This window comes from Pristiophorus japonicus, chromosome 6 (genome assembly GCF_044704955.1).
Source record: "Pristiophorus japonicus isolate sPriJap1 chromosome 6, sPriJap1.hap1, whole genome shotgun sequence".
NCBI lineage: Eukaryota > Metazoa > Chordata > Chondrichthyes > Pristiophoridae > Pristiophorus > Pristiophorus japonicus.
Genome location: NC_091982.1, coordinates 9,554,881 through 9,569,355, shown reverse-complemented (window position 1 = coordinate 9,569,355; position 14,475 = coordinate 9,554,881). Strand labels below are relative to the sequence as shown.

General features: G+C 40.4%; 1 protein-coding gene and 1 long non-coding RNA gene across 6 annotated transcripts in view; one reads left to right on the top strand and one right to left on the bottom strand.

The window, feature by feature from the left end:
• LOC139265546 (uncharacterized) overlaps window positions 1-14,475 on the top strand; it is a 48,157-nt gene that overhangs the window by 28,628 nt on the left and 5,054 nt on the right. Inside the window, exon 3 of the long non-coding RNA XR_011593568.1 lies at window positions 14,074-14,171. This is a non-coding gene — a long non-coding RNA (uncharacterized lncRNA). The remainder of the gene's footprint in view (window positions 1-14,073; window positions 14,172-14,475) is intronic.
• The window catches only part of ogt.1 (O-linked N-acetylglucosamine (GlcNAc) transferase, tandem duplicate 1), a 98,703-nt gene continuing 87,883 nt past the window's right edge, over window positions 3,656-14,475 (bottom strand). For 4 of the 5 annotated variants that reach the window (XM_070882597.1, XM_070882598.1, XM_070882601.1 and 1 more), the window contains 2 exons: window positions 7,194-7,317; window positions 3,656-5,760 (listed from right to left, as the gene is read on the bottom strand). In XM_070882597.1, the coding sequence (XP_070738698.1) occupies window positions 5,577-5,760; window positions 7,194-7,317 (308 nt within the window). In that variant the 3' untranslated portion in view covers window positions 3,656-5,576. Of the gene's footprint in view, window positions 5,761-7,193; window positions 7,318-11,653; window positions 11,713-14,475 lie in introns of those variants that run through there. The other variant, XM_070882602.1, reaches the window with a different exon arrangement.

Here is a 14,475-nt window from a genome sequence, read left to right as displayed (position 1 = left end):
TGACCAATGGCTAAATGCTTGAAAGAGTAGTGACATACGGAATAGATTCCTTAAGAGGACTCCACAGTACAATCTGAAGTATCAAACCTCCCTCGCAAACAGTGGACAACCAGCAACCGCCTCATAACAGGTCATGGTAGATGCTACTACCTTCTCCATAGATGGAAGGTTAAAGCATCCCCATCATGCGACCCTGAAGCACATCATAAGCAATGCCCTCAGAGAAAATCTGCAGGCAGCCTACAAAATATCCACGCTGTTGCACCGGAATCTTTGGCCTGGATTTCTGACTTAGATATTGTGACGTTTGATTTGCTACTGCCATACGAATGATGATTTATTTCAAAACTTCATACAGAATAGTAACATTCTGCCCTACATCTAAAATGATATATGCAGGAAACCTTTAGGAGAAAATAGGGAGACTGGCTTATCCAAGCCCGTTCACATTACCTGATCATGAAGTTAGGCAGAAGTTCCTACTGAGTGAAAGGTTGCATCTCTTTTTATATCATTTTCTTTTATGATCTAGCTCCTGCTAGATTCAACACGATTGGGTGTTTTATGATCCTTAGATCTTTGAACAAATTGCTCGACAGGGATAAGGGGTCACACACCATACTAGTGCTCTTGCTGCACCTCCCCCTGCCCTCGCCCCTCTCACCTGAGTCATAGACCTTGTTATACAAACCTTTGTTATGCTCTATAGTAACAGGAATTTATTGCCTTTTTATATTGCAGTAATTTCCTTCTCTTACACTCCTTCCGCACCCCCCACCGCCGATGCAATAGCACATTTGGAAATCAGTGACAGGATCGGTCCAAGTCAGCATGGATTTATGAAAGGGAAATCATGCTTGACAAATCTTCTAGAATTTTTTGAGGATGTAACTAGTAGAGAGGATAAGGGAGAACCAGTAGATGTGGTGTATTTGGACTTTCAAAAGGCTTTTGATAAGGTCCCACACAAGGGATTAGTGTGCAAAATTAAGGCACATGGTATTGGGGGTATTGGATTGACGTGGATAGAGAAATGGTTGGCAGACAGGAAGCAAAGAGTAGGAATAAACGGGTCCTTTTCAGAATGGCAGGCAGTGACTAGTGGGGGTGCCGCAGGGTTCAGTGCTGGGACCCCAACTATTTACAATATACATTAATGATTTAGACGAAGGATTGGATGTAATATCTCCAAGTTTGCAGATGTCACTAAGCTGGATGGCAATGCGAGCTGAGGGGAGGATGCCAATAGGCTGCAGGGGGACTTGGACAGGTTAGGTGAATGGGCAAATACATGGTAGATGCAGTATAATGTGGATAAATGTGAGATTATCCACTTTGGTGGCAAAAACAGGAAGGCAGGTTATTATCTGAATGGTGACAGATTAGTAAAAGGGGAGGTGCAACGCGACCTGGATGTCATGGTACATCAGTCATTGAAGATAGATATGCAGGTACAGCAGGCAGAAAAGAAAGCAAATGGCATGCAGGCCTTCATAGCAAGGGGCTTTGAGTATAGGAGCAGGGAGGTCTTGCTGCAGTTGCACAGGGCCTTGGTGAGGCCACACTTTGAGGATTGTGTGCATTTTTGATCTCCTAATCTGAGGAAGGACATGCTTGCTATTGAGGGAGTGCAGCGAAGGTTCACCAGACTGATTCCTGGAATGGCAGGACTGACATATGAGGAAAGACTGGATCGGCTAGGCTTATACTCACTGGAATTTAGAAGAATGAGAGGGAATCTCATTGAAACGTATAAAATTCTGACGGGACTGGACAGGTTAGATGCAGGAAGAATGTTCCCGATGTTGGGGAAGTCCAGAACCAGGGGACACAGTCTAAGGATAAGGGGTAAGCCATATAGGACAGAGAGGAGGAGAAACTTTTTCTCCGAGAGTTGTGAACCTGTGGAATTCTCTGCCACAGAAAGTTGTTGAGTCCAGTTCATTGGACATATTCAAAAGGGAGTTAGATGTGGCCCTTACAGCTAAAGGGATCAGGGGTATGGAGAGAAGGCTAGGGTGGGGTACTGAGGTTGAATGATCAGCCATGATCATATTGAATGGCGGTGCAGGCTCGAATGGCCTGCTCCTGCTCCTATTTTCTATGTTTCTATGTGAACAAAAGCCTGTGTTTTTCCAAGGGACTGCCCAAGAAGAGCGTTTTTAAAAAAGTGCACTTTAACCTAACAACCCTTTTAGCTCCAACTAGCTTATTGATTTATTTAATCTCTATGTGCCTATCCTTATAGTACAATATCTTTGACCCTGAAACTCATCCTCCCCAATATTATCAGTGTCATTAAGAGGAAAAGATGAAATTTGTAAGCAGTTTAAACCAATTCTGCTATATTAGCTGTTCTGTATTAGAATAATGCAAAAATACATCTATATTCTTAAGTGTCGTTCATGTTAAAACATTTCATGCTTAACATGCAACACAACACTGTTGTAATATGGAAAACAACTCCAATCTAATGTAGCTTGCATGTGCTGTATTTGCTGGTCACAGCCAACAGCTCAACACATTTATACTGAGACAAATCAGTGTACTAAAGTGATCAGAACCTGTGGAAAACAGTACAAACAAGCAAGAAATTTTCATTTTTAAAGCTACCTTTATTTAAACATTCAAATAAAAGTAACTTGATTTTTTCAATAAATCCAACTATGGCCTACATCCTCAAACCCCACTGCTCTTTCATAAGAATTGACTTCAAATTCCAAGCACGTTATTTAAAACAGAAAGGATCTCCTTCAAATGCATGTAGATATGTTTCAAAGTGACGGAATTCCACTGCCTGAGGCTGATCTTTAAACACCTTTGTGCGGGTGAAGTGTACATTATAAACTAATGTAAAATGTTTTTTTGATTAACCTAAAGAACTGAATTATGCCTTAATTAACAGTCAGCAAAAATGACTTGCCATTCATGGACCGAACACAGTTACGATGACATATAGTTTTTTTGGTCCACTTTTTGAAAAAAGTGAGCACTTAAAAAATTAAGACTCTGTCCCGTTCAGCCACAGCCAGAAATGGAAAGTTGGATGTTGGAAGCAAATTAGAATACAAGAGTGCACAATCTCTGCTCATGCAAACTTCTAGCATCAAAAATCATAACAGCAATGCAATACAAGTTCAGACTTTTGTAAAGATCCCCAGGAACCAATATTTGGTAGCATCAGATCTCGCCAGTAAATTTCTAAAACTTGCCAGGAGCAATTAACTCAATCCTCCCTGCCCTAAAAAGAGGCATTTTTCCCTATATTTAAAAAAAAAGCATGTTTGCCTATTAAAAAGAAAATTCACAGAAGGCGCTGCAGTAACATGACAAAACCAACCCACACAAGTAATTGATACTGGTTATAAGATTTATGAAATGTGCTAAACTGTGATTAGTGTCTTCTTTTACAGGGAGGGTGGTAGAAAAATAAGTCTACCATCAAGTCAGCTCAGCCAATTTCACATGCATCGCAGTTAAGGTGGCAGAATCTTAGTAACAGGTCACCTGCCAACTATGTTACATAGGGAAGAGTGGTGTGGGGGCAAACATTAAATGAACACACTTGGAAAAGTTCAAACACCAATTGTAAATCTTGTATCGATACAGCAGAGGCTGCGCAAACACCTCAACACAGAAACACAAGACACCAGTAGAAGCATCCAGCTGCTTTATAATTGTACACAGAGATACATTAGATTCTCATTCACATGTATTTACAACTTCATACAGCCCAAAATCCAGACAATGCAAAAATTAGAGGTCTGTACCAATGAAATGTCAATTAGATGTTAAAATAGCTGATACAAACAGGGAAAAGAAAAATAATTAAGAACCAAAATAATCAAAGCATATTAGAGTTACTGATGATAAAAAATATCCTTCAGATGTTGTAGAATTACCATCATACCCAATGAAATGAGATTCTTTCATAACATGCTCACCCGCCTTTGTTGCCACCTCTCCCAATCCAGTACAAACCTCATCATCCGCTGTTTATTTTTAGTTATTTGTTAAATAAAAATCAGTATTTTATTAATCCATTTAACATCATGAGCCACACATTATTCCTTTCCCCAATAAAGGTGCGTGGGACTTTATCAGTTGCAAATGATCTGAGAAATAAAACCAACCACTTGCGCTTTGTTCAATACCACTCCACAGAAGTTTTGGGTGAGTGGGCAGAAGAGGGAGAGTCTAATGTAAATATTTACAATCATACTGGCTGCTCCCAGTAAACCAAATGTTACGTCAAGTTGAAGCGATGAGGGGTCAAGTTGAAGTGATTCTTGACGCAGACCTGAGAATAATAAACTCTGAAAGCAGTTGTGTTATACATTTGAGCAAGTAGATTGTTTGAATGACAGCAAAAGAAAATCTTCCAAAAACACCCCACTAAACTTTTGCATCAGTAAAAAGCATATGTAAAAAGAGTCACCACTAAATATTATCGGTGGTTAGAAACTGCAGAAAGTTGCTAAGTCTACATAATATTAATAACTGATTAGATACTTACCTTGGGGCAAAGGAAGAATCCTTAGCCCTTCACAAAATGATCCTACAAAAATCAAATGAGTCCATTCAGTGAGAAAGAAGAGCAACCATTCTCTAGACTAACTGGTTTTAATTTTTCCAAACTGTTCCTTCACTGGGCCAGTCTCCAAAACTTCATTCCAGACCTCAGCGACAGTTGTAGCACTGCTACTCTGTACAATTATTACAACTGCACGGTCATGCATAGAAACGCATACTACATCTTCACTCAAGCTTGTATGGGACATACAAGGAAATGCATTCCATTGTATCACTCGAGTTTGTGTCTGACACACACAAATGCATCCTACCGCATTATTTGAGCCAACATAGGACAACTGGTAATGTGCATCCTGCTGCATCACTTGAAGAACTGGAGCAAACAGCAGTAAAGACATACACTGGCCATGTGGCACATCGTTTTCATGTGGAAAGCAGTTTCCCACACAAGTACAATGACTTTGCATTTAAAAGGCCTAACAAGGCAGAGAGCACAAAGACTGACAAGGGAGCCTCCATGGTTTATAAAAATAATTTGACAGGGACACATAAAAACATAATGACACCTCTTTAAATAGTTAGTGTAAGGCCTTAATGAACTCATCCACCGATCAGGCCTTCAGACATTCAAAAGGAAGCCTCTGCCATTTGTGTAGCGATGAGATGGTGATATCAGATTTTTAACTTCTAATTACTAGTGTGACGTTCTGGCTAAATATCATTACAAATGTTTTCATATTCATCCTGTATAAAGAATACCGTTGCTCAATTTAAATCAGAGGTTGTGTTACTGCACATGGTGTACTTGATACCATCCTGTTTCAGCTTGGTTGAACTTTAACACCAATAAAAGATCGATTTTTTCAATAAAAGGGCTCCAATCTTTGAAGAGTCACTCTGGGCAGGTATGAAATTGTGTTATTGCCAGAATTTATGGCTTGTCTTAAAAAACCCAAAACAATCAGTGTATAATGGGTCTTGGAGCCAAGTGTGCAGTTAGGTATTCTCATGTCAAGTCACACTGCTTCAGCAATGGTGCGAGTTCAAGCTGTTTCATTCATCTCCATAGCTTTAAGTGGCTTGATCACATGATCTGGTTTGTTGCCGGCAGCATAATGCTCCCACATCTGCATGTAGAGGCGCTCCAGATCCGTAGTGTACTGTTTGGTATTGAACAACGGGCTACTCACTCTTTGTTTCCACACCTTTCCTCGGATCTTCTTCAGACTGTATAATGAAACAATAAAAGGTAATGTTAAAATGGTGTCAAACTCAAAAATACAGAAATAGAGCTCCTACACTCAAGGGATAGGCATGGCTGTCCAAGAGTTTCATGTACCATCTGCACTTGGTAGCTAAACAACCAAGGGGTTTGAGGACAGAATGTCAGCCTTCTGTATGGCAAGACATTCCACTGCCTGCTTCCCAGCACAGTTCTTGCATTTAAAAAGACACATTATATTGCTCAGAACTGCAAATACTGGTGTCTCAACTAGATTTAATTTGCAATAAGGTTACAGCAGGAGGCCTTATTGCCACATCTGCTTTACAAGTCTAACACATGCTGATGGTTCCAAGGTTAAAGGAGTTTTGTGAATCTGTCCTTGTGTTCATTCTTTGTCATGAAATGTTCAAATGTTCTTCAATCTATGCAGAATACAAACTGCAGTGCAGCAACTCCATCTCTCCCTCTTGTATGCAATTCTAATTGAGACCAGATTTTTAGGTGATCCTTTAATGTTTTCCTAAAATTATTCAGATGCTCTTCATACACTGTTCATCCTCCATATACAATTAGACTGTCACTGTAACAGGGAAAAATCAGTGTGATCAGGAAAGCTTCTTTACATTCAAGTCCAAAATCTTAATAGGAGCACTCCTTAACAAAAAACATTCCCAAATTTATGAAAACGAATGCAGAATCAGAGAGAAATTTCCAAGTCAATCCCAATCACCCTATGCGAGTATGCCCTATTGAGTTTCAAAACATCTGACCCCTGTCCTCAATTTACAAATTAAGTCAGTACTGAAGTGGACAATAATGCAAAGTTCCTTTTGAGGTATGGTGGGAGTACTAACAGAAGGGGCTTTCTAGATTCTTGTAAAGTATGAAGACTCCTCTGTTGCCTTAACAGGAAGCCTGCTTTTCTATAGAACTAGTTGTGCAGTCACCCAAGTGAATGGGCAAATCTTAGGACGTGTTTGAAATAGTTTTGATTCTACTGTTAATTTCTAAAAACCATCTGCAACATACTGAAATAATTTTGTCTCTTCAACAGTAATCTTTAATAACATTACCTTCAGATTAAGAGACACACCAGATACTTGTATATCTTTTGTACATCAAGATGGAGGTGTGGTGTGAGCACACAGCACCAACTTCAACTGTTTCAATGACTTGGCAGTTTAACCAATGGTATTCACATATTCAAATGATCTATCCCTAACAGAGATGAGTGCCTGTAGGTTGGGTTGTGGTCATGAGGACATTGTATAGCTAGTCAGTACCAAAGAATATCTACCCAAAACCAAATTGGTGCATTCATTTATTAGCAGGTTACAAGTTAGTACTATGCAGACTGACAACTTAAGGTATCCAGCACTGAAGGGGCAGATACAAGTAAATCAAACATGATCAGTGAAATTAGATTGGAACATACTATTCCATATCTGTGCCCAACATGACAGCAATATCCTCATACTCTTGTCTGGTCTTTGCTATCAGTTCTGGACATCCCAAACACATCAGCTGTGAGGCAGCAACACGGGATGCCAGTGTTTCCCCTGCAACAAGGAACACAATACATTTAACATACAGAATCACAAATGGAAAGAATTGCTTTCTCATAACATACATAAATCCATATCCATCACATAGCATAAACCAAGATATGACTCAGTTACCTATGTTGGATTTTTTTTGGTGCTTCTTTTAAATTCATATTTACATTCATAATAGAGAGAGTATAATGTTGGGGATTTTTATGTGTACACATCTATAAATACCCACGCACTAGTTCATCTCCTGTTGCACATAGGGAGCCAAGACCAAGCACATATTTGGGTTAAACAGGCTTAAAGTGCTTGGTCAACTGGAACCAGGCATAGTGGAGGAGAGAGAAGCAGATTCGCATGGGGAGTGCAAGAGGAGGATGGGGAGAGGGGAGAGATGGGAAGACAATTAAGTGTGCATGGGGTGAGAGGGGGTAGTAGAAGTGGTTGAGGTTAGATTTTGTTTTCAGTGGAGGGATGGACAAGGCCCATTTCTCTTCTCCATGGTGGGGAAAGGGAGCAGGAGGGAGAGATACTGGTTAGTTAATTATTGTTCGGATAGCAACGAATAGGCAGCGTCGGGCGCAATCGTGGAGTTAAACCATTATTCTGCTTGGTTCAGTTCAGTTTCCAAAGTTAGCTGGCAGCTACTTACGGCTTTTTAAAAAGAATTAAGGCTTAATGTGGGTTAAGGAACAATATTAAAAGTATTTGAATAACACGTACTTTGCTATGATCAGGTAGAGGCATATTTATGTTCAATGTTTTAATTAACAACGGACCGACAGGCTGGAATTTTTATATTTGTTGTTTAGCTAGCCTTTGGATTTGAGCTGGAGAACTATCTCATAGAAAAGTTGAAGTAATATTAGTTTTAAATCTGCAATCTTTATAAATTAGTTGCTTATTGCAGCTGGCTAGATGGGGAAGGCAGAGCACAATTTGGCTGTCAATGTAATGTTAGTTGAGCCCCACTGTATTTAAATGGGTAACATAATGTAACCCACTCAGTGCCACCCACAAGCACAATATTACAAGCATAACCATTACCCACCCCTCCTTTTTTTTTTAGTAACACACACACACACGGAGAGTACACATCATTATTTTAAACCACGTGCATGCCTTGATATTGTATAGACAGAATCCGTACTCAAAATTCATGCAGAAAAATATATTTAAAAAAAAGAGTAAAGCGGCAAACACATTTACCTTCGACTGAACCCACCGACTTAGTTAATACTGCTTTACCCAACATCACTACTAGTGTACATTCAATAGAACAGATAAACACGGTAACTATAAACCAGTCAGCCTAATGTCTATGTTCTAGACTTGAGATGAAAGCACATTACAGTCCCCACCACTTACACCGTCCACGTTTTTCCCGGACAGCCGCCTAGATCAGGCAAATGACGCGAATCATTTGCCATTACCACAGGCATCAATTACAAAGGCTGCATATAAACCATATGAAGGACAGCTATTTTAGGCATTTCAAGCAGCTGTTTCAGGGTCACCTCTGTCCACCGGTTCTCCCTGCAGCAGAGTTTTTAAATTGACCAGGACAATTTGTAGGATTAAACCACCACAGTAACTATTACTCTATATAACAAAAGTTGATTATACAAACGAAGAAACACCGATACATTTAGCATTTTGCCCTGTAGTAATGTATTAGAATCACCCCTTTATTAAATGTAAATTTCTGAAATACATTCACAAACAAAGCGGCAACGGTTCAGGAACTTTGAAATTGACTAGGGCAGGGCAGTTTAATTTTTATTATTTAAAATTGTTCCTCTGAGTGGCATTAAGACCGTGTAGTCTGTACAGGCATAAATACTACTCAATTTGGAGATACATTAGGATGAGGAAGCAGCAGCAACTCAATCTTTTCTGTTTAGGGCTTTCCACTTTGAGGATGTTATTCGGGACTCTGATGGATTTACTGTCCACCATGTATAGTGGGAAAAATCGCATCAGCACAAAGGCACCCATTATATGCAGTGAGGACGATCAAAATTGCAGATAGCAAACCGTGAAAAGGACTGTAGTTGACTTCAGGGGAACACAGACAGGTTAGTAGATAAATACAAAATGAAATATAACGCAGCGAAATATGGGATGATAATTTTTGGGGGAATAAGGAAAGAACATATGCACTAAGTGGTAAAGAAAAAAGACTTCCATTTATATAACGCCTTTCACGACCACCGGATGTATCAAATCGCTTTACAGCCAATGAAATATTTTGAAGTGCAGTGACTGTTGAAATGTAGGAAACGCAGCAGCCAATTTGCGCAAGCAAGCTCCCACAAACAGCAATGAGAGTGGCCAGATAATCTGTTTTAGCAATGCTGATTTGAGGGATAAATATTGGCCAGGACTCCAGGGATAACTCCCTTGCTCTTCTTTAAAATAGTGCCATGGGATGTCTCATCCCAAAAGACGGTACTTCCAACAGTGTAGCACTTAATCAGAACTGGACAGAAGTGTCAGCCTAGATTTTTGTGTTCATGATATCTCTGGGGTGGGACTTGAACCCACAACCTTCTGACTCAAGAGGCGAGGGTGCTACCAACTGAACCAAGGCTGATACACATAGTAGAACTTTAAAGGAGAAGCAGAGACTTAGGGCTTCAGATACATAAATCTTTAAAAGTGGAATGATGTTAATAAAGCTGTAAATATAACAGCAGATAGGATTTTAAAATTGGGTATGCAGTACAAAAGCAAAGTGGCAATGTTAAACCTGCGCAAATTATGTTAACAAACCAGGGATGAATGACTGGAGCAACTTTGTTCTAAGGAGAGTAATCGGAATCACAGGACAGTGTGGATGATTTTTCCTTTCCCTAGCCCAGCTGCAGAGGTCAGTTGTAGCATGCATATTACTGCCCAGTTCAAACCCTTTACTCAATAAAAGAGATTGAACCTGGGACTTTCCTGGTCTGTATGGCAGAACTGCATATTAGGTGCGATATATTTTTAGATTAAATAACATCTGGTGAACAGCCCACACCCCTAGATTCTTTTCAATCTCATCACCTGACAACAAAACTTGGGGTCATCAACAAATTTATTAGACATTCTCCACCTTGTTTATGAAAGTGTTTATAAATGTGAGGTTATCCACTTTGGTGGTAAAAACAGAGAGACAGACTATTATCTGAATGGTGACAGATTAGGAAAAGGGGAGGTGCAAAGAGACCTGGGTGTCATGGTACATCAGTCATTGAAGGTTGGCATGCAGGTGCAGCAGGCGGTTAAGAAAGCAAATGGCATGTTGGCCTTCATAGCAAGGGGATTTGAGTACAGGGGCAGGGAGGTGTTACTACAATTGTACAGGGCCTTGGTGAGGCCACACCTGGAGTATTGTGCACAGTTTTGGTCTCCTAACCTGAGGAAGGACATTCTTGCTATTGAGGGAGTGCAGCGAAGGTTCACCAGACTGATTCCCGGGATGGCGGGACTGACCTATCAAGAAAGACTGGATCAACTGGGCTTGTATTCACTGGAGTTCAGAAGAATGAGAGGGGACCTCATAGAAACATATAAAATTCTGACGGGGTTAGACAGGTTAGATGCAGGAAGAATGTTCCCAATGTTGGGGAAGTCCAGAACCAGGGGTCACAGTCTAAGGATAAGGGGTAAGCCATTTAGGACCGAGATGCGGAGGAACTTCTTCACCCAGAGAGTGGTGAACCTGTGGAATTCTCTACCACAGAAAGTTGTTGAGGCCAATTCACTAAATATATTCAAAAAGGAGTTAGATGAGGTCCTTACTGCTAGGGGGATCAAGGGGTATGGCGAGAAAGCAGGAATGGGGTACTGAAGTTGAATGTTCAGCCATGAACTCATTGAATGGCGGTGCAGGCTAGAAGGGCCGAATGGCCTACTCCTGCACCTATTTTCTATGTTTCTATGTTTCTATGAACAGCAGGATATCTAAAATATACCCTTATAGCTGTTTACTAGTCACAACATTGATCGCAAGCTTTTACCAGCACCTTTCAACTACAAATATAAATTTTCCAGTAATAGAGGCATTAAATTTATTTTTAAAAAAACAAGTATGTGGAACTTTAATAGCACTGATAATCCAAGTGAACTGCACTATTTGAACCGAACAATTCACTTCGTTTCTCAAAGAATTACAGTAGATTAATGAGCCAAAATCATTGGTTATAACTTGATATGAACTACAAATCTATTCAGTTCTACAGAACACCTGAAATAGCTTTGAATACAGCAGCATTAAGATGACTGCCACCATCAAGCTCAGAATGTGGAGGGAACAAAGTCTTGAATTCCAGATCCCAGTTGAACCATGAAGCGGTCCTCTTGAAAGTCCACAAACCTATCTGGTGCAAGCAACACCCTGCCCTGTTGGAATACAGGTCTCTATGAATAAAGACCATTGCATATTAGAATCGCTCTCTCCCCGCCTCACCAATTCATCACATATATCAGACACTAAAAGACCAGCTGGACTGCTCCTCTGCCAAGCATGCCAAACACCAGTCAGCCAGATATACTTGCAAGTTTAATAGAACAAAAGAAAGAATGAATTTATCTAATTTTAATATTCATTACTATTAATTATTGAAATCATCTAACAATTTGCATTTATATAGCACCTCTAATGTAGAAAAAATTACCAAGGCAATTCAACCAGACAAAAATGGATGCTGAGCCAGATAAGGAGATATTAGGAAGCTGACTAAATGCTTAATTAAAGAGATGAGTTTTAAAAAGGGTCTTAAAGGAGGAAGAGGGAGAAATATTTAGGGAGGGAATTCCAAAGCACAAAGCCTAGGCAGCTGATGGCATAACCGCCAAAGGAATTTTGGGATGCTCAAGAGGCCAGAGTCAGAGGAATGCAGAGTTTTGGAAAGGGTTGGGGAGAAGAGGGTTTTATTTTGTAGGCTGGAGGAAGTTACAGGAGGTAGGCATGGGTGATACTATGAATGGATTCAAACACAAAGATGAAAATTTTAAAATCAAAGTGTTGGGTGACCAGTATGTCAGTATGTATGTCAGTGAAGGGTGATAGGTGAGCAGGACAGGACACGGGCAGCAGAATTTTGGATTAGCTGAAATGCATAAATGTTAAAACACAGAAACAGGCCAATTAGATTACCCCTCAATCTTCTATAGTCAAGGGAATACAAGCCAAGTTTATGCAACCTGTCCTCAATTTAACCCAAGGCCAATATATCCTTCGTGAGATGCGATGCCAAAACTGAATGCAGTACTCCAGATCAATGTTCCTGCTAAGCTGTGCGGTTGCACACAGTCATCGGCAAGGTCCCATGCAGGACGCTCACCTGCTTTTCCATTGTAGGTACCACTCATGGGCAGAAATCCGTATGGGCCATGCAGTGGGGGAGGCAGGCCGCACAGGGGGCAGCACAATTTACTCGGGACGTTTCTCCAGATGGGGTCTGATCAAGGCTGTATACAATTGGAGCACAACTTCCTTCCCTTTGTATTCCAGCTCAGTTGAGATAAAGGCTGACCTGCTGAGTGTTTCCAACATTTTCTGGTTTTATTCCAACATTCCACTAGCCTTTTTGATTACTTTTTGTATCTGTCTACTAGCTTTTAACAATGTGTACTTGGACTCCCAAATCTCTTCTCACCATTCTGAAAACACTCCGATTTATCTATCTTGGGTCCAAAGTGGATGGCCTCACACTTGCCCACATTGAACTCCATTTGCTATAGTTTTACCTACTCACCTAATCTATGTCCCTTCTCCTATCTGCATTACTTACGGTGCTTCCTAAGTTACAGCTCTCTATTCCTTCATCCAAGTCATTAATAAATATGGTGAAAATTGAGACCCCAGACCAGATACCTGGGGGCATGCCACTCGTCACATCCCACCACTCATGAGTATCTACCCATTATTCCCATTCTCCTGTCTCCTACCTTCCAACTCGGGTCAAAAGGCTACCTCCAATTTCATGCGCCCTCACCTTTTATGGAATCTTATCGAATGCCTTCTGAAAGTCCATATAGATATAATCCAGAGACACTCCCTTATTAGTGATCTTCTCAAAAAGTTTAACTAGATTAGTTAGACATGACTTGCCCTGAACAAAGCCACGCTGGCTCTCTCTGATCAACTCATATTTGTTTGAGTGCTCGGTCACTCTTTCCCTACTTATAGATTCTAGTAGCTTTCTCACAATTGGCATTAAGACCGACAGGCTTGCAGTTACTTGGTTTCTCACTCCCACACCCTTCTTAAATAATGGAGTGAAATTAGCAATTTTCCTGTCTAATGTAACAATTGCCGAATCTAGAGAGAGCTTTGAAAGATTATGACCAACTCTTCTGAAATGTCATCACCTACTTCTTTTAATACCCTGGGGTGGAAACCATCAAGTCTTGGAGATTTATCTATCCTAAATCCATTACCATTCTGTTACTTACACTGAATCCATAAAGTTCCGCTCCTAGATTTATTTTTATTTTCTCTTCTATCCCTGGTATTTTATCCTGCTCCTGTACTATGAACATGGATACAAAGCAATGTTCCCACTAGGAAGTGCCTGCACGCAGTTGCACAGTACTCTGAAAGGTCCAGTGCAGGTCGCTTACCGGCTTTTACATTGTAAATACCGTGCATGCGCAGAAATTTAAAGGGACCGCGCATTAAAAGAAACAGGCCATGCAGAACAAAGCGCAGCTTACAGGGAACATAGATACAAAGTACTCATAATAAATCTGCCATTACCTTCTTGTTTATTACAGTATCAGCTCTATAACCCTCACAGAACTCTGCGTTCCTCCAACACTGGTCTCTCCTGCAACGCAAAATCTCTGCAGCGACTGTGCCTTCAACCATCTAAGTAAGTCCCAAGCTCTGGAATTCCCTTCCTACACTCTTCCACACCTTTTATGACCCTCCTTAACTAAGCCCATAGATATCCCTCCTAATATCTCCTTCTTTGGCTCAGTGTTGATTATTGTCTAATTATGCTACTGTGAAGTGTTTTGGGAGGTTTTTCTATGTTCAAGGCCCTATATAAATGCAAGTTGTTGACTTAAAGTGATATACATTTGGAACAAATGTAAGTCAGTGGAGTTACAATTCAAAATGTTAGGCTTTTTGAGTTGGAGGACTTAGAGCGATGAGCTCAATGGGGAAAGTGA